This window comes from Coccinella septempunctata, chromosome 7 (genome assembly GCF_907165205.1).
Source record: "Coccinella septempunctata chromosome 7, icCocSept1.1, whole genome shotgun sequence".
NCBI classification, from domain to species: Eukaryota; Metazoa; Arthropoda; class Insecta; order Coleoptera; family Coccinellidae; genus Coccinella; species Coccinella septempunctata.
The window spans coordinates 10,528,072-10,554,162 of NC_058195.1; the positions used below are offsets into that span (position 1 = coordinate 10,528,072).

Here is a 26,091-nt window from a genome sequence, read left to right on the forward strand (position 1 = left end):
GGCCCTTATACTTTCTAGTGTCCTGTACATGGTCACTTTGTGCATGCACAAGGGATACGTGGGATATTGGGATATTAGTTATGTCATGAAACAAGGTTGTTTACAAATCAAACGGCAACACGGATATCATTCATTTATTTTGTTGTTTCATAGGGTGACTTGGGACAATGCCGAATAGATACAAGCGGCGCATTGGCAGCAGGAAATATGCCGATTTTTCGCAGGATATTATTATTTACGTTATTTCCACAAAGAAATCACCAAAGAATAAAAGAAATCAAAGTTCCCTTGATTTGTTTATTTTTTTTTACATTTGAGTTGCAATATATTCCGTTTGGCTGTAATTGGGCTTTATCATTTAATTTCCTTACCGAATTTCAACTAATAATCACAAATTCTAATTTTTCAAAACCATACACGGTCCCAAGTCACCTATTTCATTTGGGAATTGAGAAATCAATGGATTTTAACTTGTGTCCCAAGCCTCCCAACTCGGTGGGTAACTTAGGACAAGCATAGTTTATTTTTTTTTTAAATTTATATCCGAATTCTGAAGCATGCTATAAATCCTGACCAATAGTCTGAGTGATTTAGCATATTTGAACCTCTTTCTCATATGAAAATAGGTCACCGTTTTTGAGATATGACAAGTTGAATTTCAAAATCGTCCCAAGTCACCCGAATCTTCGGTATTCTCAAAAGAATAACATATTTTGGACAGAATAGTCTAGACGGGATAAAATACTTTCTATTTTAAGAAAACACCTCTCAACTGCCAACTCGTATATGTTTGATCATCCTCCTGTGAGAGGTAAGCAACCCTTCAACAATCTTATCTGCATCAATAAAATCCTTTGTACAAGTGTGCCGAAAACTATTTGTTGCTCATATTTCTCCAGAAGGTAAGATCGTTGGGATAATTTAGTCATTAGACAACGTATAGGTACTTCCCAGAACATGTCATTAGGATACAGAAATATAAATCAACTATAAGTCAAGGGTTCAAAGAAAGTAGCGATGAATACCTGGAAGTGGGAATTCCTAAATCTTCTATTTAAAGAATATATTTTAAAGAAAACGGATGACACATTCTCAAGCTATTTTTCATGACTAATCCTAATTTGAAAACAGAATCGACCTATCATTTCTAGATTTCGAGTTATAAACAAAAATTGAGATTTTGTTTTGACGATTCCGAAAAGTTCCCATAAATCTTTTGTCTTTGAAGTTACAGATCTGAAACCTGAACCTCCTTAGGCACTTTCATACGTATAATCTACTAACAATTGTTTTTTTTCCAATGCAAAAATAACTAATTCAATAAAAGTTTGCATTTAAAAAAATTAAAGCTCACCTAATGATTCGAAATGAAAAATATTTTGAGCTCATCAGTGGATTCTAAGTAAAAAAGTGCCTGTAGAAGGTTCAAGTTTCAGATTTGTAGCTTCAAAGACAAAAAAGTTATAAGGACTTTACGAAATTGTCAAACTCAAAAACGAAGTATCGTAGGAGGCTGCGGTTTTCAACATTCTTTGTTTCTCCGAAAATGAGCTAGGAAATGTGTCATCCGTTTTCTTCTAGTTGCTATAGTTCTCGAGATCCTTTCAGTACACAACGAATTTTGCCCACCTTGTATATGAGGAGGAGATGCTCGGAAAAAAAATTATATGAAAGACCCACACTATTTACAGACAAGGAATCTCAGCCTGTATATCGTCCCATCTATACTATGTCTGGTTCATACACAGTATGACATTACCGGATTTCATTGAAATAAATAACACAAAATATTCAAACTCGAGAGAAAATCAATTCTCGTTTTTTCTTGACAGTAAGTATCCTCAGGTCTACAATAAGAACTCAGTGAGACATCAACGAAACGTTTGGTCTTTAAAAATGGCCCAAATTCCAATTAAGCACCAATTGAACTTCAGTTGGTATTTCCGATGAAAATTAAGAGCCACCCCCCTTGCAATCAATTCATTGGGCAGCATCTATTCAAGAACGAGATGATTGAAACAGGAAACGAATTAATTCTTTTCTCGGAAGGATATTCATCATCTCCTTTTTGGCTCGCATAAAATGATTATCCGGCCGTTGTAATAGGATGAAGATGAGAAGCTGAACCTCTCGAATTTCTTAATGTTGAATATTTAACTTACTTCAGGAGAGAACTGAGCTTTTTGGGATTTGCAGCTCTTCGATTATTCGATTAAGAAAATTGGATCATGTGGCGATATTTCGTGGTAGGTTTGGATTTTTTTTCAGTCCATCGCCTTTTGTGAAAGAATTTTTCCTACAATAGCCAGACAGTTTTTCTTCCTGCTTATCCAATATATCAGTAAAATAGACCCCCCAGTAATGCTTGATAAATAAGAGATGTTGTACAAGATTTTGAACGTGATTTCAAACAACAGATATAGTCCATTCACTTTTATTTTAGCTCTCGGTTGGCCATGAAAATTTTACACATTTCACTCTGTGAAAAATCTGTGGTTATGACGCTTGTCAAAACATTTTTGGGTTTTAAATCAACGCTATGTTGCTCGTTCTAAGTAAAAGTTTCTCTTATAACATATTTTATCACAATGTCGAATCTTTTCGGAAAATATGTGACGAACATAATTGAAGTTTATACAAACTGATTGAAGGCATAACAAATCCAGTTATTTGCATGGAAAATACAAGAGATCAGTATAATATCATAATATGCACTAGCTTGAGGAGAGTTAATGTTCGTTATCTTATTTGGCTAAAGTTGGAATATAGTACATCAGTTGTAGATTTCAAAAATATTAACCAGAAGATGAAATGCATATATGATGCAGTGGTTAGGAATGGGTATCTCCCGAAGGAATTAACAGATAATTACAAGAACGTTAAATTCTTCAACAAAAATTATCTTGCATCAATATAAGTAAAAGGAATTTAAGGAAGTTTCAAGTCAAGATGAACCTTTGAACGAAAATTTCACCTGAATAAACAATTAACAGGACGACTGGCGCGTATTTGTTGCTTCATCTTGATACATTGATATAATAATAATAATTAGGCATTTATTGGTGCCTTCAGACATTTACAATGTATAGGACAAGTCAAATGAAAAATAGAAAAATCAATTTTCGGGAACTTATTCTACGATGACATTCATCGAAAATCCTGTAGTTAACTTTTCGCATTAATTCACTCAAACATAAAATTCTCAAATGCCACCACTTTTTGGGTCTCCCAATAGAAGGAAATTCTTTGTCATCCTCTTCATTCACAATCTTTTTAATTGTGGAAATATTCAGCTGAAATATAAGTCGTTTAGATTCAGATGAAACGTTATATAAATTCTCTTACATTGAATATGTCTGCTACCGTCTGACGTATTGTGGATTTTAGAATATCAGGGTATAACTATTCGAATGAGTGGACCTGAATTCTAAATAGCACTTCCTGAAACCCTGTCTCTTTTTTTCAATCACTTTCGGCATTTGCGTAATCAAAATTGATATTAGTTGTGGCAACGGCGTTATGACATTAACGACATTTCATGAGTGCCAACCTTACTCCGTTTTAGTTATAAAAACTTGAGAAAATTATTTCTTGGCCAACCGACTGCTAAAATAAATGTGAATGGAGTATACACTATTTTTTGACAAGGAATCACCCATCAAATTCTTCCGCAACTATCCATTTACACCCTGTTCAATTTCATCTCTCATTTCCACAAGCCTACAACTATACTTTTTTAGGAGAACATATAATTGAATTATGGATGAAATATCATATTCGGGATACATATTGATGACCGCAAACTACCCCTAGTAACAGAAAAAACTATAACTGAATTTAATAAAAAAATTTTATTCGTACTTCCCATAAACTTTCGCAATTACTGCCATGAAACTGTGCTGAATGGCGAAAGATAAACCGAAATGCATTCATAGGATCCACATTGATATCAGGCCATTTTAAATTTCAGGCCATATTAAAGGTATCGTTAGGGATGGATAATTCGAAATTGAATTATTTTATCGACATCCAGCACAACAAATGCAAAAGGGACAATTCGAGAAGCCTGATTGAATTTCACACACATCAATATCATTTAATGAACAAAGAACATTTTTAATCATGAATGCTCGGTCCGATTTACACATGTGAATGAGGTTTAATTAATTCAAACCGTATAATTTCCCTCTATGAAATACCATTGTATGGTTGGAATGACAGATTTTGGAATAAACAGTGAATGAGGATTTTGTTGTTTCAGTGTGATCTTTTTTTAACAGAAATATGAAATTTTGAGAATATTTATCAGCCGCAGACTGAATTAATAGATGATAAATTAACTCAGAATTGAAATGAATCTTACTCAACTCTCTTATTATTCTTATCACCGAATTCATACTCAATCTGAGACTTTTCACAAACATAAACATCTTCTTCTTCAACCTATTAAAAATATATCTGGCTTTATTAAATGAAAATGCTAAGAAAAAACTGTTAACGGGGATTCAGCGAAGTAAGTCATGAAAATTGATTTCCCTGGAGTGTTATTCTTCACGAGATTTATGTAATGCATCTAAAAACTTCAAGAAACACAATTAGATTATTCCTCCTAGACTTGCCGAACTTTCAGACAGACGTTGGAATTGAGAAAAAATGATTTTACAAGAATCATCATCCATCATCGACAATCTGAAATATGTGGATCGTCTTTGAAATTAATTAACTCATTAAACTTGAAATATATCATTATTCACGCGTCGAACAATACAGAGAAATTCAATTGAAATACTCCTCTATAACTGGAGAAAATGTTATCGAAATATTTCTTGCCCTTTCTATGTTGTCATTGAAATCATGGAAAAGCTCTCATACTTGGCACACCATACGTAGAAAGGGCTGCATATAAGACACATATGCAGGCTGTATATGAATAGTTATGAAAAAAATTTGGGGTGTATCTTTCATATATAATTTTTGGAGCAGTCCCTACTTACATAAAGAGATTTCATTATATCTATTTATACATGATTAGTGGTAACCAATATCTTGATAGATCAAATAAATGAAGATTTCTATCAGAACTTGATTTCCTTGGAGCATTCACCAATTTGTTACACGTGCATCTTCTTTCCCAAAATGATCCTCTCATTCAGGAAAAAACACGTAAATACTTCAAATTCTCATTTGAAGTACCTACATAATCTTTAACGTATGCTCGTGTATATTTTTCAACACTGGCAATTATACCTATAGATTCTCAATAAAAATTCTCAGTTTTTCAACTATATGAGAACCTTCTTCCTTTACCCTATAAAAACTACTATTTAGGACTCCATACATGAAAACACTGCAGCTTTATTAAGGGTGAAAATCTAAATTATTTTGTTTAATTTTGATTAGGAAAATCGAAATTCAAGCATTTCAGAAAAAACTTGAACTGACCCCTGCTTGAAGCTTAAACAAAGATAACATTGAAACCTTATCTCATTTCAACGGAATATCAAACAATGAAGAGCAATCGAGCAAGCCTGCTTCCAGAGAAAGTGGTATTATTGAATATTCCTTTGCTGATGATGAGGGTAAGAACAAGCAAAAATATATCTTTTATTGACTGAAATTAAGCCTTAAACATCTTTTAAACGATTTATTTACAACTTCATTTGAGTTTGAGTTTCCGAAAATGTTAGTAACAATTCCTACCTGAGATAATATTTCTCGGAATCATTATGCATATGGCTCCACCCCTTCGATCGTGAAGAGGGGGTGAAATTTTCTAAATATAAAAGGAATGCCCAAAATTCATCTCATCAGTTCTCAGCTATCTCTACTGCTACTAAGTTCTAAGAGAAGTTTTGCGATAATTTTGAGTCAAGATGAGTTTATTAGAGAGGTTAGTTCTTGCTGTTGAAAAACGTCCAAGCTTATGGTATCCATCAGGCACTCCAGACCCAGCAGAAACATGGGAGGGGGTAGCAGAGGAAGTGTTCGCCAATCCGAATGAAGATTTGGATTGGCTGTCGGACGCAGACACCGAAGAGAAAGGTAACTTTTTGTCATAATCAAACTAGCAGCTCCATTTATCATAAACAGTTGGAATATTTTGTTGTTATATATTTTTCGTTTACCGTTGTGGCATTCATCGTATGATTAATTTTGTTTGAAAGTTTATCTCTTCTATTCAGTCTCCAATAATTTAATCGTGAATTCTGAAAAACAAGGAGAGCAAAAAAAAATGTTGTTGATTCATGTTGTTCGAAAGGTTGGGAGTTGGGGAATGTAATTTTTATTTATTTTTTTCTATTCTAACGTCTCTCGTTATCATTATTGATTTCTGAGATGCATTTCTAGACTGTACTTTAAAAATTTTTTATTTTCATAGATATCATTGTTTTCAACTTTTTTTATTTTTGCAGCTCTATACTGTCAGGATGAATGGATATACCTACGCAGACAGTATGTGCTGTACATGAAGCATATGGATAAAAATATCTATACGCGAAAGAAATACAAGGACGGCCATGCATTCAAGCCTCTGGTTTTGGAGTTCTTGACTGTGACTTCAAATAGGGTTGAGAGGTTAGAAGCAGTCAAGGATAGACGTCTGCGTAGGTCATCCGATTACGGGTACAAATATGAAGACCCAGAGCCGTGGAGCAAAGCGGACTTAGAAATCATAGAGGATTTCCACGCAGGGGAGCTGATGGCAAAGTACAGGAAAGCACGGGAGGAAGCCAGGAATGCTAGGGTACTACCACCGCCGAGGGAGCAGATTCCTGAACCGACCCTGAATTTTGCTGGTTATCCTGATTTTCTGGTGAAAATGGTGGATGACCTTGTGGGGCCTTCCCAACCGGGAGCGCAAGCAGGTACATTATACCATTTCCATCTTTTTTATCTGAAATTATTAGAATAATTTTTTGGCTAAAATCGATAGAAGATATTAGTTGGAAATGAGTTTCACTACGTACTTGTCGAAGAGTTTGCAATTCAATAATTTTCTCCTTGAATTTCAGGTGCAGTACGGAAATGCAAAGCAAGAAGGCGTTTATTTCCATATTAAGAAGATTTTGCTGCCGACTGTGGAGATTTGCATTTATATGCTTCCATAATATTGTAAATAATTGTAAATAGTTTTTATTGTAAATAGTTCTTATTGTAAAAAGTTCTTATTGTGAATAGTTCTTATTGTTAATAGTTTTTATTAGGTAATATGAAAATAAAATTTCAATGATGAATCGAAAATTTCTTTCAATTATTGAAGTTTCCCTCAAATTACCAATTTAATAGAATTAACAGGGTGTGAATGCATAATTGTGGAAAAGTGGTAAGGGACAAGCCCTTCTCGAAAAATAGTGGGAGCCTTCTATATAATCTCAATGTAGAAAAGAAAGAGGTCGAAAACAGCAAGATGGATTATTAATTAATACTCTATATTCAGCAACGTTTCGCAGTTTTTCATCTGCTTCTTCAGACTACAAATTCATTACTAACATGAAACATCAGACAACAGCCACAAGCACGTGTGAATAACAATCTAAAACAATAATATTACCTCTATAAAATATGATGATCCTTAAGTCATCCAGAATTGAAATAGCATAAGAATGCAATTTCATCTAGTCAATACATCAATTCAGTATTAAAGAAATTTTTTCTTTTATTCTTTTATCATAAGCTTCTCTACCACGGAAACATGAAATATGATAAACGATGTACAATAACCTCTCTGAACAATTTTTTAGTAACCTTGGATTCTTCTTCTTCGCAAACGGTCTCTATACAAAACAAAATACCATAATATATATTTTCTTTTTATTTATTCATATTTTTTCTTTTAAGGTATTTGTATTTTACCAAAATATTATTATATAATTTACTAGGCGTAAAGATGAAGAAAGCTATAATAAATCACTTTTGTTTCATTATTTCAGATGATGAACCTTTGATTCGGTTACTCTGACAGAAAGCTGCAAATTTCAAACAATACATTAAATATTTACAGCAATTGATCATTGAAAAGATATTCTTTGAAACAAGTCACCAGCTTAACTCAAGATCTAGGCTACTCGATCAAAAAGGAATTTTGAAAAAAACTCAGTCATGATATAATTTTTATTACAGTCAAGGCCACAATAACATTTTAATATGGAAGGAAATTATATACACATAAATAAAATATTTCAAAATTCATCCTGAGCATGTTTAGTGTTTGTGTCCGCCATATGTCTCAGTTTATTTTCCATCTATATCAATAAATTTACGTTACTTGGCTAGTAGTTGTCTTATGATGTTGTATCAAGTGGAATACAATCTCTTCAAAATAATAGGTACACAAATGAATGAGAACTAGGGAAACTAGGTTATAATGTAAGTACCTTTACTATTTAAACTCACATACGTTGATGGACATAAAATCTTGATAAGTTCTGTCATTTATTCTTTATCAACTACGAACTGACTGATGGGATTGCAGAAAGTTATTCAATTTTATTCGAAAAAATTAAGTAGAATGGAAATTCGATCAACGTGCTTCATGTCTTATTGGTTGGTAACCTATTTATTTCATTTTTTGAAGACTTTTATGTTTCTTCTGATAAACAAAAAATTTAAAGAAAAAACAAAGTATTCCTTGTTAATTATTATTCAATAATTAATTAATTTTCTGTGAGATTTCCAACGAGCCCGAATCATTTATTTTTGCGTTGTTTTTTGGAGCGAAATTAATCCACTTTTTCGAGGTAATATAATTTTCGACGTTTTTCTCCTATTACCAATGAAAATTCAATGCGAATCACAATACTTCTTCAATGCAGCAAATTTCAAACATGAGAGATTCCAACTTAAAGTTTTCAAATAAAAATTTTAAAAAATTACAAGAACTAAAGCCTCGAACTTGCAAATTACACCTATTTGCTCAGAGTGTTGCAGATATAGGGTGATTCCTTGACAATAAACAATGTGGTTTTTGATATAAAAAAATTTTTTCGAGCAACTTCTGCTTAGATGCAACCACCTCAATCTCCATGTGCCACCTGAAAGGCAATTTTTAACTTTTCCTTAGAAACCAGAAAACTGACAGAAATGAAATTCAACAGAGATTATATGGGATATAAAAGGCAATAGGATTTTTTTTGGTGGTGTTTTAAGATAATAACAAAACGATATCCGTCATTCCAGCCTATACGACATACTCTACGTACCTGTTGATTATTTATTCGCAAAAACCAATAGGTAATTTCACCCAGAATGACCAAGCGACCTTATAATATGTTTATATTGAATCAAGCTGTCGAAAATTAATTTTTCTATGGGGAAATTTGAACAAGCAAAAACGGTGCTCTCGAAACAAAATTTTTGCTGTGGCGATTATAAGGAAACACCACCAAAATTTTTTATTATTGCCTGCACGATTCCATTTCTAACATGTATTCTGGTTTCTATATAAGAAAATAATCAAATTGCTTTTTGAGTGTGCTGTATATAAGCAGAAACAGCTTAAGAAAAAATTGTATGAAAGACGCATATTTTTTATAATGATTTTCCCCTAATATTCATTTATACCATGTATACAGGGTGTCCCAAAACTAGTGAATCAAACATCACACCACGATAGAGTAGATCAAATACTATCGAATGACACCAACATTAGTTGAGCAAACATGTACCGTTTCTGGAAAAACCTAACCTAAAGTTGCCGATGTTCGAACTATTTTTTCAATCACAAGGCCAATTTGTGATTAAGGATAGCGTTTTTCTCTCATATCATCACCCCTATAGAGGGGGTTTATTCTGAGTAATAAAAATCATGTAGAAAAAACAATTGTTTCAATTTACATTTATTTAGGTGATCGATTAACTACTTAAAATAATTTCAATAAGGGGAGATGAAACTATAATCCCAGTTCAATATAATTTAAAATCGATATTCTTTTTCACAAACTGGCCCTGTTATTAAGAAAAATAGTTCGAAAATCGTTAACTTGAGTTAATTTGATAAAATCCTGATTATTTTGGAAGCGGTACATTTTCGTTGGACTAATGTTGGTGTCATTCGATAATATTTGGTTTACTCTATCGTGGTGTGACGTTTGATTCACTATTTTTGGGACACCCTGTATATAATATTCTCGGACAAGGAAACACCTCTTGTATTTTCAACGCATCTTTGATAAGCACTTTTTTTTGCCATGCAAGGAAATATTTCACATACTTTCCACGTATATATCGATGGAAGTCCACTCGAACTTTTTATTCCATATTCTTGAATAGGCCCAACTTCCGAGTTTCCTATCCCGAGTTCATAACTCGTTTTCTTCCCGGAAATCAGTGTCGGCCGCACCATAATGCGGAACACTAGGACACCGGAGTGTATTCCAGAACAGCCAGCAAAAACCACATCACATACAAACTGGGAGTTTATGTAGAAAACGGTCTAGTGGTAATGGCTTTCAGCTACAACGTTCCAATTGTTCCAGGCTTGTTTTCATTCAACGCTTATCGCTAGAGAATGGAGTCTGCGGTTAATGATATAGGACAGTGAAGATATAAATCGAATGATCGAGTTTTGGTCAAAGGCCCCCTCCACCTGGCCCTCCCGAAGCAAATGTTGTCAGCTACCCTTAATGGGAAATTCTCCTTAATTTGGGTTATCACTACATATGCAAGTTTAAACTGAATAATTATTAGTTTCATTCATGATTTTTTCAAATGCACCACGAAAACTATTCAAAATAATTCTTCAAATATGGGGTTTTAAAATTTAAATCGCTTGGTTTCATGTTTACGATTTGGCAACAGCGCCAACTAGACAATTAAAAGAACAATGTCCGATCAGTTTGTTAATAAAATAACAGCTGTTGATTACAGGCGCGTACATTCTGGCGAACCTCAACTGCAACCGGCCATAAAAATCCCATAAAATTTTACGACCTTCCTCGTTCGTCGCAGACTTCCCGTATTCCTGAACAGTACTGTCACTGTCAGTATTTCAGAGACGATGCCTATTGGCCCAGTCATTCGAGTTCTATTGTTATTCGATTGTGGGCCAGTAAAACCAGCAATATCGGAACAGGCCCAAAGATGGCTGTCTATGAAGGGAAAAATAGTAAAAGTAAAAAGTGTTTCTTTAGGTTTCAAGAATATACTGTTGATATATTTGTACAAGTCAACCCTGTATATCGCCTACCCCATCTTCCCTATTCAAAATTCAGTTAAGCGATAATGATTGTGAATTTAATCTTAAAAGTTTCCTCCCTCAGATCAAAAATTCACGTGTCCGTGCATTTTTTTGATAAAAAATCATTTCGTCTGTATCGTTTTCGAAAGCCCATCCTGTATTCCAAGAAATTATTTTTGATGCATTCATTAAAACTGGGTGATATTTTATCTATCTCACAAGGTGTATAGTTCGGTGACTATTCTACTCCTTCTGTATTAACTAATCAGAAATTCAACATATTTAGTTCAATAATTCAAAAATAACTCCCAGATTTATTGTTTCTTTTTTTTATTTCTCAAACATTATCATATTTCTTTTCCACTTATTTTTCTGTGAAATTGTCATCTCGAACACCACTCGAGATAAAACTCAAGCAGGTAGAAATCCATCTGGAAAAATTTAATAATTCCTTTTGATCCCCTCAATCTTTTATAATTAACTTCCCCTAAAAGCTCGGCATACTGCTATAAGTAGTAATTGCTACGATTTTGAAGGGAGAGTTTCACCGGAGACAACGCTGTTTGCGTGTACCGAACACGGCAAGAAAAGTTTTTTCATTTAGTCTGTGGAGCATTCTTTAAATTGCGCACCATCTGGATCGGGGATTCTCCCTAAGGAACGAAAAACAATGCGATATTATGTAGACGATTAGTGGTAGCCAATATCTTGACGAATTTTGCCATCGGGGGACAACAATCATATTGAATTTTTGATCAAACTTCAACCTCCTAGAAGCATTCGCCAATTTGTAACACGTGAATATTCCTACACAAAATAATCCTCTCATTAATGAACGAACACAAACAAAATTCTCATCTAGATGACATTTTGATGAATAGGTACTTATATGCTTTTTTATTTTCTTGATAATAGGCAATTATGCCTGCATCTAAAATAGAGTCCTTTTTTGTAGTGGATTGACGAGAAAACTGCTGAACCGATTTTATTCATTTTTTCTTTGGAACCTTCCTCATACTATTCAGAAGTTTCTTACGGAAACAAATTCGGAAAAATTGACTACGAAACTGAGAACATCATGAAAACTTTCTCGTAAGTAGAATAGTCTGCCCCCACGGTAGATTGACACTACTTACTGGCAACTGACAGTTGAACTGAATGAACAACACGATCTCAATATTGATCGTTCTCATAGTTCAGCATTTTGTTTATCAATTGGTTGATTATTGTGTGTTTGAGTGGTCAGTCTATTTATTTTGAAGTACCATATATACAGGATGGGCAAAATTCGTTGTCTACTAAGAGGATCTCGAGAACTATAGCAACTAGAAGAAAACGGATGATACATTTCCGAGCTTTTTTTCGGAGAAACGAAGAATTGTGAAAAACGCAGCCTCCTACGATACTTCGTTTTTGAGTTTGACAATTTCGTAAAGTTCTCATAATTTTTTTGTCTTCGAAGTAACGAATCTGAAACTTGAACATTCTATAGGCACTTTTTTACGTAGAATCCACTGATGAGCTCAAAATATTTTTTTCATTTCGAATCATTAGGTGAACTTTCATTCATTTTAAATGCGAACTTTTATGGAATTTGTTATTTTTGAATTGGAAAAAATCTTTTGTCAGTAGATTCTACGTATGAAAGTGCCTAAGAAGGTACAAGTTTCAGATCTGTAACTTCAAAGACAAACAAGTTATGAGAACTTTTCGGAATCGTCAAAATCTCAATTTTTGTTTATAAATCGAAATCTAAAAATGATAGGCCGATTCCGTTTTCAGATTTGGATTAGTTATGAAAAAAGAACTACAGAATGTGTCATCCGGTTTCTTCTAGCTGCTATAGTTCTCGAGATCCCCTCAGTAGACAACGGATTTTGCCCACCCTGTATACATCACGACTGTGCTTTGCACTTTTCACTTCGAATTTCGGTCATACAGTTAATTCTCTAACTCACATTCACGTTAAAAAACAATTAGTCTGCAATTTTCAGTGTAACTTGCATTTGCAATGACGATAAATAAATCGCCCTTTAGTATGTACCTACCTCTAATCTCGAACATTCATGCTTTTCACACGGTTAATTATATCTAGCATGTTCCTGTATTGACAAACCCTCAACTTTTTTTGTTTATGCAAGAGAAAGATCGAAAAATGTTATTTACAAAGAGCCAATGAAATGAAAAAGTCAACTTCACTTCGAATAAAAAATGTGAATAATAGGTATATCTTTAAATATGTACTCGATCAATGTTTTATAAAACTTTGAAATAAAAACCTCTTTTCACTTTTCATACTATTTCAACTTAAATGCCCTGTAAAAGCTTCTTTCGGTACTGTTTCTGTATAGTGCTACTTTCGATTCAATAAATCATACCGAATGTCTCATTTCCGGGACGGCCTACTTGATGTAGGCATTCTGAATTCTGTGAATATTGACACATTGTTCAAAGTAGGTACATATATCTTTTTGCCTGGAACACCTAAGCTGGTCCCTACTTGAACCCAAATCCTTTACCGAAGATAACATTGTAGCCTTATTTCATTTTAAAGGAATATTAAACAATAAAGAACAATTGGAAGAGCCTGATGGTTTCTGAGAAAGGGATATTGAATATTCCTTTGCTGATGATGACGATGAGATCATGCGAAAAGGTCATTCGTCAACTTCTGAAAGAAATTGACGAAACAAAAAGTTTTTGAAGTAAAATCTACGAAATAAATCAATCATTTTTCAATCTAAGATTATCAATGTTGAATCAAGAGATATTCTTGTCAACAAAGAATGGAGGTACCAGCGGTATACCTAAAATTTAGTTTCTCTGCCTGAATACTCTCTTCAGTATAGAATACATCGATTTCAAAACCTTCGGATGGACTACCATAACATATGGGTAAAAAAAAATTATCACAATTAATACAATCTAATGTTTTCAGTTGAATTATCGATTTTTTCAAAGAGCATAGTCCATATCTATCAAAACAATCAAAACAGTTAAATGTTCAATTTAGTTGATTCCCATTACAGAATCGCGAAGCCATAGTAATAAATCCATAACTTTTCCAATTAAAAATTTGATATTCGAATCATGATTTCGCTAGATCCAATAATCCAGGAAAGCAAATTCGATACCCAGTGCAGAAAACAGGACCTTTTGAGGACACGAAGGAGTTACATCAGCTTCGGTTCATTAAAAACTTTTAATGACTCTCCTCATTTATATTCAGAAGCGAAAATACCAATTATTGACATTTTGTTCTGTGAATGGCATTAGGATCGTTTTTCGGCAACTATCGAATAACGCGTTTATTTTGAGTCCTTACAGAAAATTCCATAACTGAGTCTGACCAATCAACGAGAAGCTCATTTCTCTATTCTTAGAGCTATGAATGAAAGAATGGAAATAAATTAAAACCATATACGACGATATATTGAAAAATTCTCAGCCTAATAATGAACCAAACAAAATTTCAATGTCAAAATATTTTATTACTCAACATATTCTCCTCTTAATTGGATACATTTATTACAGCGAACCTGCAACTTCTCTAGACCTTAAAAAAAAATGTTTCTTCTTGCTCTGCAAACCAGACCTCTACAGCTTTAACTACCTCCACGTTGGAAGAATATTTACGACCTTTTAAACTTTTTTTTCAGTTGAGGAAAGAGATGTAAGTCGGATGGAGCCAAATCTGATGAATTAGGGCGGTGTTCAAGTAATTCAAACCCTAAATCACGAATTTTTTGCATGGCAACATGAGATTTGTGTGCAGGGGCGTTGTCCTGTGAAAACAAAACACCTTTGTATGGCTTCCCGCGTCTTTTCTCTTCAATTTTTTTTCCGTAGAGTGGTCAGTAATATCGAATTGCAATCTCCGGTTGTTGTTTTACCCTTATCCAAAAAATCAATCATGATTATGGCAATCCCAAAAAACTGAAGCAAGAACTTTTTCAGCACATTTATGGACACGAAACTTCTTAGATCTTAGAGAACCAGAGTGTCGCCATTCCATCGATTGTTGCTTTGTTTCTGGATCGTAGAAATGTACCCAAGTCTCATCCATAGTAAAAATTCGGTTTAAGAAGTCTACATCGTTTTCAAATCGAGCACAAATCGAACGCGATGCATCTACCGTTGCACACTTTTGGTCAACATTTGGGGATCCATTTTGCAGCAATTTTTCTCATGTCCAAATTGACGTGAACTATATGATGAACGCGTTCGTATGAAATATTCAGTTTTAGCCCAATTCGACGGTCTGATAAAATCATGTCAAAAACTGCATCGATATTTTCGGGGACTGACACAAAAACTAGCCTTCCCGATCGGTCATCATCTTCAATGAAAAATTTACCTTTTTTGAAGCTTGCAGTCCAATTTTTTACGGTAGCATAGGAAGGACATTGATAACCAAGAGTATTAAGCATATCTTCGTGAATCTGCTTACCTCTTAACCCTTTTGAATACAGCTATTTGATGATGGCTCAATACTCAAATTTTTTGATTTTCACAATTTCGGTGGACATCTTCTTTCTTTTTATTTATTGCGTAGCTCTGGTTTACTTTTTTGACCCCAAATTTCACACTGACACTCCTAATGAGTTATTGTTCGTTGCTATGGTAACGCAATATTTTTTTTTATGCATGGAACTGGTCTAGGCTTACTAGATATCAATACACCCTCGTAAGTTAAACTCATGTAGAAGGTATACCTAGTTGGCAACTTGATTCAGGTTATCGATAAACTGGTTGGGAAAACATTGGCAGAAGGTCATCCTACCAGGGTAATCAACAGTTTCAATTTTCTGATATCACGTTAAAAACCGTGTGACATGTGCCAACAGAAACTCCAGCCAGTTGAGATAAACTCGAACATAGTGGTTCGCGGAGCTTCTGCCATCACATTTTCAACACATTTCATTTTTTCCTTGTTAACTGTTTCACTGAAAGCGCTGAGACATCGCGAAACAGTATTCTTTAAAGATTGATCTACACTCTACACCAACATTGGTGTTCCCAACATTTTTATAGGTATATAGAATATTTCCACTATCTTTCTATTTTCTCGCCATATCTGAAGAAGGTTTCAATAATAATTTAATAATAAATACTTATTGGACTTTTTTTTAGGTTATATTTTCGTGTAACTTCTCCCTTTGAAAAATGACAGCTCATCATAATAGGAGGCCTGTGATGGAGATTGAAAAGATGCGATTTTGGACCAAACCATCTGTATTGATTATAAACACGTCGTTAAAAGTCAATCTTGCCGTCATTAACACCTGATTTGGACAATGCTTAGAGTGAAAAGTTAAGCTGAAGATAACATTGTTATCCTTTCCTATTTCAACGGAATATCCAGCTAGGAACAACCTATAGGAAGGTATATTATTGATGCATAAACCCTTGCTGAATATGTATGACAAAGAGGACTACGAAATTGTGACATTCAACTGGAATCCCCAAAATTCACTTTTCGAAATATTTCTTGGAATCATTATGAAGATGTCTCCACCCCTTCTACGATCGGTGGAAGGGGGTGAATTTTTCTGTATAAAACGAACTGCCAAAAAGTTTTCTGCACAGTTCTCAGATAACTCGAATAACTCGAATAGTGTCTAGAAGTTTTGGTGCGATAAAGATTTTGAGAAAATGGGTTTCCTTTCAAAGTTAGTCAACGCAGTAGAGAAGCGACCACACTTGTGGTTCGCTGCCAGGGATGCCGATTGGAAAGATGTCGCCGACGAAGTATTCAGCGATGAGTACTATGATTGGATCGTGGAGGAAATCGAGGAGAAAGGTGAGTTTTTCAAATTGTAGTGTATTTTATTTTTTCACATTTGATATTATCGATGATGAAAGGTACAGGGATTAATTCATACAATTATAAGATTTTATGAATACTTTTACATATTTTCATAGCTTTGTTCTGAATCGAGATTTCAATAATGATTCCTTGTACCCTGACAGACGATATTGAAGAAGTAACCTTATTCTTAACATAGTTTCATATTATTTCAATTTTCCTCAAACATTTCATTTAAAGTTTTTGTTTTTTTCAAATACGTTTTATGTGAACTTATATGTACCTCAATTCAAGGTTCTTGAGGTATTATAGTTAATTTGTCTCGAATTCATTAATGAATTGTTGAAACTATAAACTATTGTCAGAAGTTACATCGTTAAAAAATGTACTATCCTTAGAGAATTCTAGATTCTAATACTTGTCAGCTTGTCTAAGTTGATTATAATCTTTTTCGAGGAAGTTCACAATTATAAAATTGTAAAAGCCGTACTTACAAGTTTTGTACAGGGTGGCAAAATTCGATGGGATTGAATGACAGCTCTGTAACTGTAAGAGCTAGGGAAAAATGGATGGCATATTTCCGACCTCGGTTTTCAAAAGATTGTTAATGGTCACTACCTCATCTCTCTATCAATTTTTGTTATCAAGTTATGAGTGAGAACTCATTTTTCGGCCCTTCGTACTGGTGCCTCTATATCGTGAAGTATCAGTGATATCGAACAACAAATGTTACATTCTGCAGACACTTTTTCATGTAAATGCAGTGGCGAAGTCAAAGATTCTTTTCAGACCGCCACTTCAGTGATATAGTGGTAACTTTAATTTTTTTAAATATAAACTCTATGTTATTTTTACAAATTCCAGTCCCATATCAATAAAAAACTCTAGTTCAGTTCGGTCAAGTTGGCAAGTCATTTTCATTGATAAATATGATGATGAACTTTATGCTTATGTTGTGTCAGGTTATGAGAGATTTTAGAGATCACTTCCATTACGAATTACAAGAAGATGTTCGGAAATGAGGAAATTATGAGAGTTTCCATGACTACTTCTTATTTACCAATTTACCTGTACTAGTACTGGCACAGCGTTATTTGTGAAGGTGTTTGAAAAGTCTGTGGTACTAGTATTCAGTCCATCTACTATTTGGAAAGCTTTCGGAATATATTCAGTTGAATCCAGGTATATAAAATTTTCTAAAAGTGATTCATTTCATATTGGGAAATTTTTCATAATATCATATTATCAATGTTCCAACTAGAGCGATCTAGTTTTTGAGTTTTTTTATTGGAAGAACAATCAGAGACATGACGTTTGTTATATATTCTGAATCAGAAAAAATATGGGACTGGAATGTGTAAGAATAACACAGGGTTTAAATTTAAAAAAATAAGAGTTAGCACTATATCACTGAAGTGGCGGACTGAAAAAAATCTTTGTCCACGCCACTACATTCTACATGAAAAAGTGTTTGTGGAATGTAAAATTTGTTATTCGATCTCACTGATACTTTACGAAATAGAGGCACCAGTACGAAGATCCGAAAAATGAGTTTTCACTTATAACTTGAAAACAAAAGACGATAAAGGGATGCGGTTTTGGCCATTAACGATCTTTTGAAAATCGAGGTCGGAAACATGCCATCCATTTTTCCCTAGCTCTTACGGTTACTGAGCTGGCATTGGATCCAATCGAATTTTGCCCACCCTGTACGTTAATTTTCACGCACGATATTTAGCATTGCTGCCAAAGAACAATAAAGAAATGTTTTCTTCAATCTTTTGCAGCTACATTATGCAGAGAAGAATGGGAAATACTTCGATGCCAGTACCTGGGGTACATCGACTTCGTAGATCGTAGTATTTATACTAAACAAAAATACTACCATGACGGCTACGACACATTTCCCATAGCCCTCGATTTCCTGGGGGTCCCATCTAATCGAGGAGCCCGCCTCAATAAGGCGATGGCATGTGGGACCCCCATACGGTCATCCAATTATGGATATCAGATATCTAGCCCAGATGAATATACCCAAGAAGAGAAATGGATGATTGAAGAGTTCTTATGGAGGAGAAACCTGCCATCTCCTCAGAGTAGGAACCCTGCGGAATATGAAGGAGCATGGCAGGATTTCCTCCGTAACGGCAGACCTCCGGTTGATCACGATCCGGACGATGAGAAAAAGGAAAGCCAGAAAGGTATGTATATCACACCATTTCTATACATGAACCAACCAGCAGATTTATCCTCTGAACCCTCAGCATGCCCGGAAACTTTTTCCGCCATCTCCCTGTCACAATGTTAAATCTGTAAAATTTGCCCAACTGCATTGGCCAGTCAACTGAGTCAACTACCCCCTGCACCCCCCTCCCTTGATCCGCCATTGGTCTTCAACGCCAATGAATGCCGAACCAATCACAAAAGGAATCGCCTCTTGGGACCACCACTAGATTTTCGAATAGTCGTACCGGATATTGTAATGAATCAATTTATTGCTTTATTGCCAATTGTCGTTATCTTTGATATCTCACGAAAGTTTACTGTACAAATATAACCTTGGATTCAGATTAGGTCGATAAGAGCTGTCAATTCATCCCTCAAAGGAATGTTTATTAACATGTATTGTATGGTTTGTAGCATGAATGCAAGCGTACGTCGTAGATACGTTTTATTACGTGCTTAGTAAAAATTGTTTACTCATTATATTTTCTTTATATTCCAGATTCTGAAGAGCGGCCTAAAGTCCGGAGACGGTTGTTCGCCTAGGGAGGAATTATGTATATTTATGTATATATTAAATTTATGTATATTTATGTACTTTTTAGTTATGTATTTATTTATTTATTAAATTTCTGTATTATATTTATCTTTTTTATTACTTCAAAATTTTTCCACCTTCATCATTGAGATCATTCCTTTATAAATTTTCATTGAAGTTTCATTATTAATCCAGGATTTTTTCGATTTTGAACGACCTCCCAAATCAAGGGTGCTCAGACTTGAGAAACTGCAAGTATATGAAATGTAGGAAATTACTTACACAGGTGAGTCTTTGACTCGTACAAATATTTCAACAGTAGATTCTTGAGGTCAGAGAAAACACATTTTTCCTATGCCATTTTTCCGATTCATCCCTGATAAAAAGATATAGCCATTTTAAGTTTTCATAATGAGCTGTGCTTCCCCTTGAAAAACAGAATTACCTTCAGCTAAATCTGTAACACTACACATCTGTGGATCTTTTAAACAGAGTTATATTCAGCCAAAGTACCTACCCAATTTTCAAATTTCACATGTAGGGGAGACTGGAGAGGGTTGATACGTTTTTTGGAATTTTTATTTTTGAAACTGAAATATATGAAGAAACGGGACTTTTCTTATATTATATAATTCTTCAATTAATCGTTAAACAAAATAAATATAGAAGTATCAAAACATAAACGTCTTATTCTGTACAGAACGTTGAACACAAAAACATGCAAACTGTCTCAAGCCTCCCCACATATGGGAGGATTGATACGATGTATTGGGAGGCATGAGACACCAATTGAAAATATGAGTCCCATTGGCATCACTTGCAAATGTCACATATAAACATTTTTGTGCCTTTTCTAACACCCGCAAACTCTTCGTCGCGCCATTGCGAGCACACCTGACACCTGATCCAGAATTCGTTTGATCTAGAGCAGACATGGGCAAACTTTTTGATGGGAGGGCCAGATAAAATGAAAAATTACCTAGGCGGGCCAAAACAATTGAAAATTCACATTTGTACAAGTGATAAACTTTATTTCGATTTAAACATCATGACTTACATCCTAGAAAAGTAAAAAAAAATACAAAAATTAATTATTGTTAGGTAGGATACGAAGGAGTATGTGAGAAATTAAAATGTGATTGATCTTCTAAAAGTTGTTCATACTCTGGTAGAAATTGGCAGTGATGATGCGAAATTCTGTTCAATAAAGGTGCCTACAGATTACTCTGACGTGACGTGGGCTCAAGTTATAGTGCGCAGGAATCAAAAATCTGACATAGGATTTTGCGCGGAAGCGTTAAATTACTGACGTGGGAATGCACTTCCAACGTCACGTCAGACAAATTTAACGCTTCAGCGCAAAATCCTATATTAGATTTTTGAATCATGCGCATTATGACATGAGCGCACGTCACGTCAGAGTAATCTGTAGGCACCTTTAGCGAACAGCATATAGCATCATCACTGCCAATTTATACCAGAGTATGAACAACTTTTAGAAGCTCAATCAAATTCTCATTTTTCACATACTCCTTCGTATCCTACCGAACAATAAGTTTTGTAATTTTTTTACTTTTCTAGGATGTAAGTCATTTTCGATGTATGAATCGAAGAAAGTTTATCACTTGTAAACATGTGTATTTTTAATTTTTTTGGCCCGCCTAGGTAATTTTCCATTTCTTGGTCTCAAGACTCCCAAGCCCCAGTAAATCCAAAATAGTATAGTTTAGAATTGAAAGAACTAGAACACTACACTGATGCTAAGTTGCGCGCTTTGCTAAACTAAAATTAATATTAGATACAATAATTAATACCGCACTTAAAGCTCAAAAAATTTCATTCAGTAGGAAACCGTTACTTAATCGATTCTAACTACGCAGAATAGAATAAATTTTCATGTATCATTCACACTTGAATACTACCCTCATATTTAGAGCTCAGCACGCAGCCATTCGTTGCAACTCTATGCCGCATTATTTGTGTTCTGTGATGTAGAACATAGAAGGAGATTTGGCGACTTGTACAGGGTGTCTGGTGGCAGATTTATGTTTTGAAGTGCGAATATTTCAAAAAGTAATAAACGGTACGGGGGGAGGGTGGTGTCACTGGAATCAGTGATCGTGCGGATTTCTGTCATAATATCGCAGTGGTCGAGTGAGCATCGCTCGTTCGCCATCGAGGCATTTTTCAAGAATAACGATTCGTACGTAACTGCTCGTCGACAATTTTGTTCACACTTCAATGTTCGATGGATAAGCGAAGCACCGAGTGTGAATTTAATTCGTTCCTGGGTGCAGAGATTCCGCACAACAGCTTCGGCTATGAACACCCCAAAGCCAGGTCCCAGTCGATCTTCTAGGACTCCCAGAAACATTGAACTGGTTGAAGAGAGTTTACGTCAAAATCCACTACTCTCGATACGAAAAAGGGCAGCCTTACTGGGACTTCCAAGAGCGGTTATTCATGAAATTTTAAAAAAGGATCTAAAGTTCCATCTATTCAAAATTCAAATCGTGCAGAAACTCAAAGAAAGTGACTTCGTCTTACGCAAAACATTTTGTGAAACGGTGATGAAGCGTTTTCAAACCGAGAAACGCATTTTTTGGAGCGACGAGGCCCACTTCCATTTAAACGGGCACGTCAATAAGCAAAATTGCCGTTACTGGTCTCCAAGAACCCATAACCCGCGACTGAAACTCTGAAACACCAAAAACCATTGCATTGAAACCAGCAGAATCGAACCGAGTTGCAGCGTGTGGCGCAGAACACGAGGCTCCAATTTGAACTGTGTATTCAACTCAATGGAAAACATTTGGATGGCATAATCTTTAAAAACTATAATCCGCATTATTATTCTGTCTTTCAATATTTCAATTGAAACGATATGTCAATTAGTATTTTTTTTATTTAACTTTGAAAATATAAATCTGCCGCCAGACACCCTGTACTTGTTATGTGGATATTATCAGGGTCCATTATCTGCGCAGTTACAAGAAATAATGCCAGCCGCTGCAGGATGCACACGCAGTACTAAATCTGAGCTCCTATTACAACTCTATGCAATTCGAATAACAAATTGGTGGACTTCTATTTATCAGTCCTTCTTCCACCTAACACGCTTCCAGATGATTTTTTGTCTTCGATGGATAATAATCAACATTTTAAGATGAAAATAAACAGGACGCAACGATTTGACAAAACTATTAGGTGCCGTTGGTTTTCCCTACTTCGGACGGTCAAACTTATAAAAAACAAAAATACTGGCGATTCTTTCAAATTCTTGACGCGGGCCGGATTAGACTATCACGTGGGCCGGACCTGGCCCGCGTGCCGTACTTTGCCCATGCTTAATCTAGACTCTAGACTCTAGAGGATGAAAATGAACCATTGCAATATATATAGGCTACATCTTCGCCCTCTCAATCATATTCTTCAACCGTGTCATCCTCATTGTCCGAAATACCCCGGTCTACATACTCTTTCTTTCGTATACCTCTTTTGTTTGATTCTCTTGATTCTTGTTCTGCCTTGGCTATGTATGCTGCTGGATGTACTAGGATTATTTAGCTCAGTAGGTAGGTCAGCAATGATACTGACTTGCTTTGGTCCCATAGGTGTAAAGAAAGCAGGAAATGGTCGGTTAGTCACTTCCGCATAAGAAAAGTCGGCCTCGTTAAATACATGGGGATTGTACGGATAAATTCCAGTTGTTAAAAATCCCCTTGATATGTTGGATGGTGAAAACGCCTTCATGTAGTTCATCCAACTAGCTACGGAATATTTTTTGAAGATGATATCTGGCCTCCCCACGAGAAATGTCTCAAACCTCCCTAAAAGCTAATTTTTAAAGTGATTCATGTTTTCATCTCATACTCATATATTTTGAAAATCGAATAAATCTGTAAATTGTTTATGCCGAAGAATTAATGCATGATCATAAAACCCTTAGGTAACTTGAGTGAAAACTTACAATTTCTCACCTCGAAACACTCTTTGTTGAAAATTTCACAAACAAAGTACTGTTAGCCTTACAGATTAACGTCACGTAATGCCCTCTGCCAAAGAATAATGTTCACTAGTATAATACTTTTGAAAACGGCTACAGACCGCGGATATAAGCCTGTATCAAGCCTCCCCATGTATCAATGCTCCCTAGTCCCCCCTACTTCTTAATTTTTCATCGAATAACTCGAAAACGGCGCATTATACAAGAAAATATGAAGAATACTTTTATTTTACAAAACGTTCATATATTCATTAGACATAGCATCTAACATAGTTTCAATAGTTGGGTGCTTTGAATTTTTGGTATTTTTATAGTATGTTATGATCGTAATGAGAAAACCGTAAGACGTGGGTGATATCTTGTGTTTGAAGCAGATTCATCCAATGAATGAAAACCTATATTTCGAAATTCATTTCATTCGATAAATCCGTTTTGTTAGATAACATTTTTTCAAGATTTTTCAACAGCCTATATCTTTTGAACCGAGCCGATTCGAAAAAAAATGATAAAGGAAAGAAGTGTTCCTTTAGACCTCAAGACTCTACTGTTTAAATATTCGTACGAGTCAAAGACTCACCCTGTAGATCAGAATCGGCTGATTTTTAATGAGATCGACTCAAAAATCTCACTCGATCGATCAACAGTTTGAGCACCCCTGGACCTAAATCATTTTGAATCCTGAATCTTTATAAACTATATCATAACTATGGTGGGTAGAGAAAGAAAAAGTTATGACAGAGTCAAACTGTGTTGACTTCTTTTAAGAATAGAAGATATTTGAATAAATCTTCATGAATATTATCCATATTTCATTAATAAATTCATGGTGAATTCTGATTCAATTTAAGTAATTTTCAATAAAGATAAATATGACAATTTTGGTGATCAATCTAATAAAAACTATTATTCAAAAAGAATATATAAAACAAAAGGAATACAAAATTGTTGTTAGATAAAAATTGCTGCCAAGAGTCACCCACTAGATACTACTCGTTTATTTCTTACAACATTGTAAAAATACGAAGGATTACGTGTTTAGGGTAGAATATAAAATAGAGAGTTGAAGTGTGCACAATACGTTAGCCTGAACGTAAACGTTAACGTGAGAAATAACGTCAGATATAACGTTTACGTGTTGTGATGAAATTTGAGTTGAAGTGCTGCCATCATGAAACGTCAGACGTTAAACATAACCTATCAATTTGATTTTGCTTTCGTTTCGCGTGAACTCTCTTTTATCTAGTATTGAGCTCCGACAGCTGGAATAACATTTGGAATATTGATGTTCTAATGATTTATATGCCTAATAAAGAGAATTTTCAGCTTGGAAGTATTTTATTATCAATAAAATGCTCAAGTGTTAGAGACATCAGAATTGCAGTGTAGTTTCAGCCATTTCCTTATGTACTGAATGTAATCTGATAACACAGTAATTTAACTTAATCCTTTTGATAACTTTCAAATCACTGCTGATTTCCTATAATTTTCGTTCATTATGAGAAAATACCGTAGACTTAATAAAGCGTATATATTATTATGTCTATGGAAAATACACAGGAAATGTAAACAATGACAGTTTGAGGTTATCGAGAATTGCATTTAACAATCAAAATTCGGCCATTCGCAAGTCATCGGTGCTACTCGTTTAACGTTCGGTTAACGTACGTCGATGTTTAAGGTATACGTGGGAGACCGCTAGTTTACGTAGGCCGTAAAGCTGACGCTAACGTTAACGTTAAAAACGGACGAATGAGCATGCGTAGATGTCAATTATAACGTTAACGTTTACGTTCATGGCTGCACTTCACTTCCAAGGAACTTGGTCACTGAAAACAAATTATGTCCATGATTTTTGCGTTTATATCGGAATCCATTTCACGTTACAGAAAATGTTCATTTTTCCATTCATTTCTAATGATCAATACTATAAGGGGATTGGAGTTGAGTGGTTTCAACAGGCTGTATAACACCGTTCCATTGTTGGGTTATTCCGAAATAACTCAGTTGAATTTTGTACCACGAGATGAATACAGAACGGGTGTTAGATATGATCCCATCAAGACTCGAGGATAAATTTATTTGTTATTACCTGGCCAACCAAAATTTGTACAATTAATTCGGTAACACAAAGGGGGATTGAAGGCATTTCAGACAGAAGACAAGGGGACTTCTCGACCCTACAATATCGGGCTATCTACAAACGACAGAAGCGTATAATTAACGGAAGGCGATTATCATTCGAATGGATGTAGTATATCCATTTCGAATTTAAACACCAACATGGGGTTATATTGTAAGTATACTAAGCGGCATAGAAAACCCAGTATTAATGAAATTCT

At 34.8% G+C, this 26,091-nt stretch overlaps 3 protein-coding genes across 3 annotated transcripts in view; 2 read left to right on the forward strand and 1 right to left on the reverse strand.

The window, feature by feature from the left end:
- Window positions 1-26,091, reverse strand: part of LOC123317066 — a 174,414-nt gene that overhangs the window by 111,564 nt on the left and 36,759 nt on the right. The window lies entirely within an intron of this gene.
- Window positions 5,351-7,144, forward strand: LOC123317068. Its single transcript, XM_044903427.1, has 3 exons — window positions 5,351-6,042; window positions 6,414-6,866; window positions 7,014-7,144. Exons 1-3 carry the CDS (start codon window positions 5,874-5,876, stop codon window positions 7,058-7,060), a joined length of 669 nt encoding a protein of 222 aa, XP_044759362.1. The 5' UTR covers window positions 5,351-5,873; the 3' UTR covers window positions 7,061-7,144.
- On the forward strand, window positions 16,799-19,843 carry LOC123317069. Its single transcript, XM_044903428.1, has 3 exons — window positions 16,799-16,979; window positions 18,773-19,186; window positions 19,711-19,843. Exons 1-3 carry the CDS (start codon window positions 16,832-16,834, stop codon window positions 19,752-19,754), a joined length of 606 nt encoding a protein of 201 aa, XP_044759363.1. The 5' UTR covers window positions 16,799-16,831; the 3' UTR covers window positions 19,755-19,843.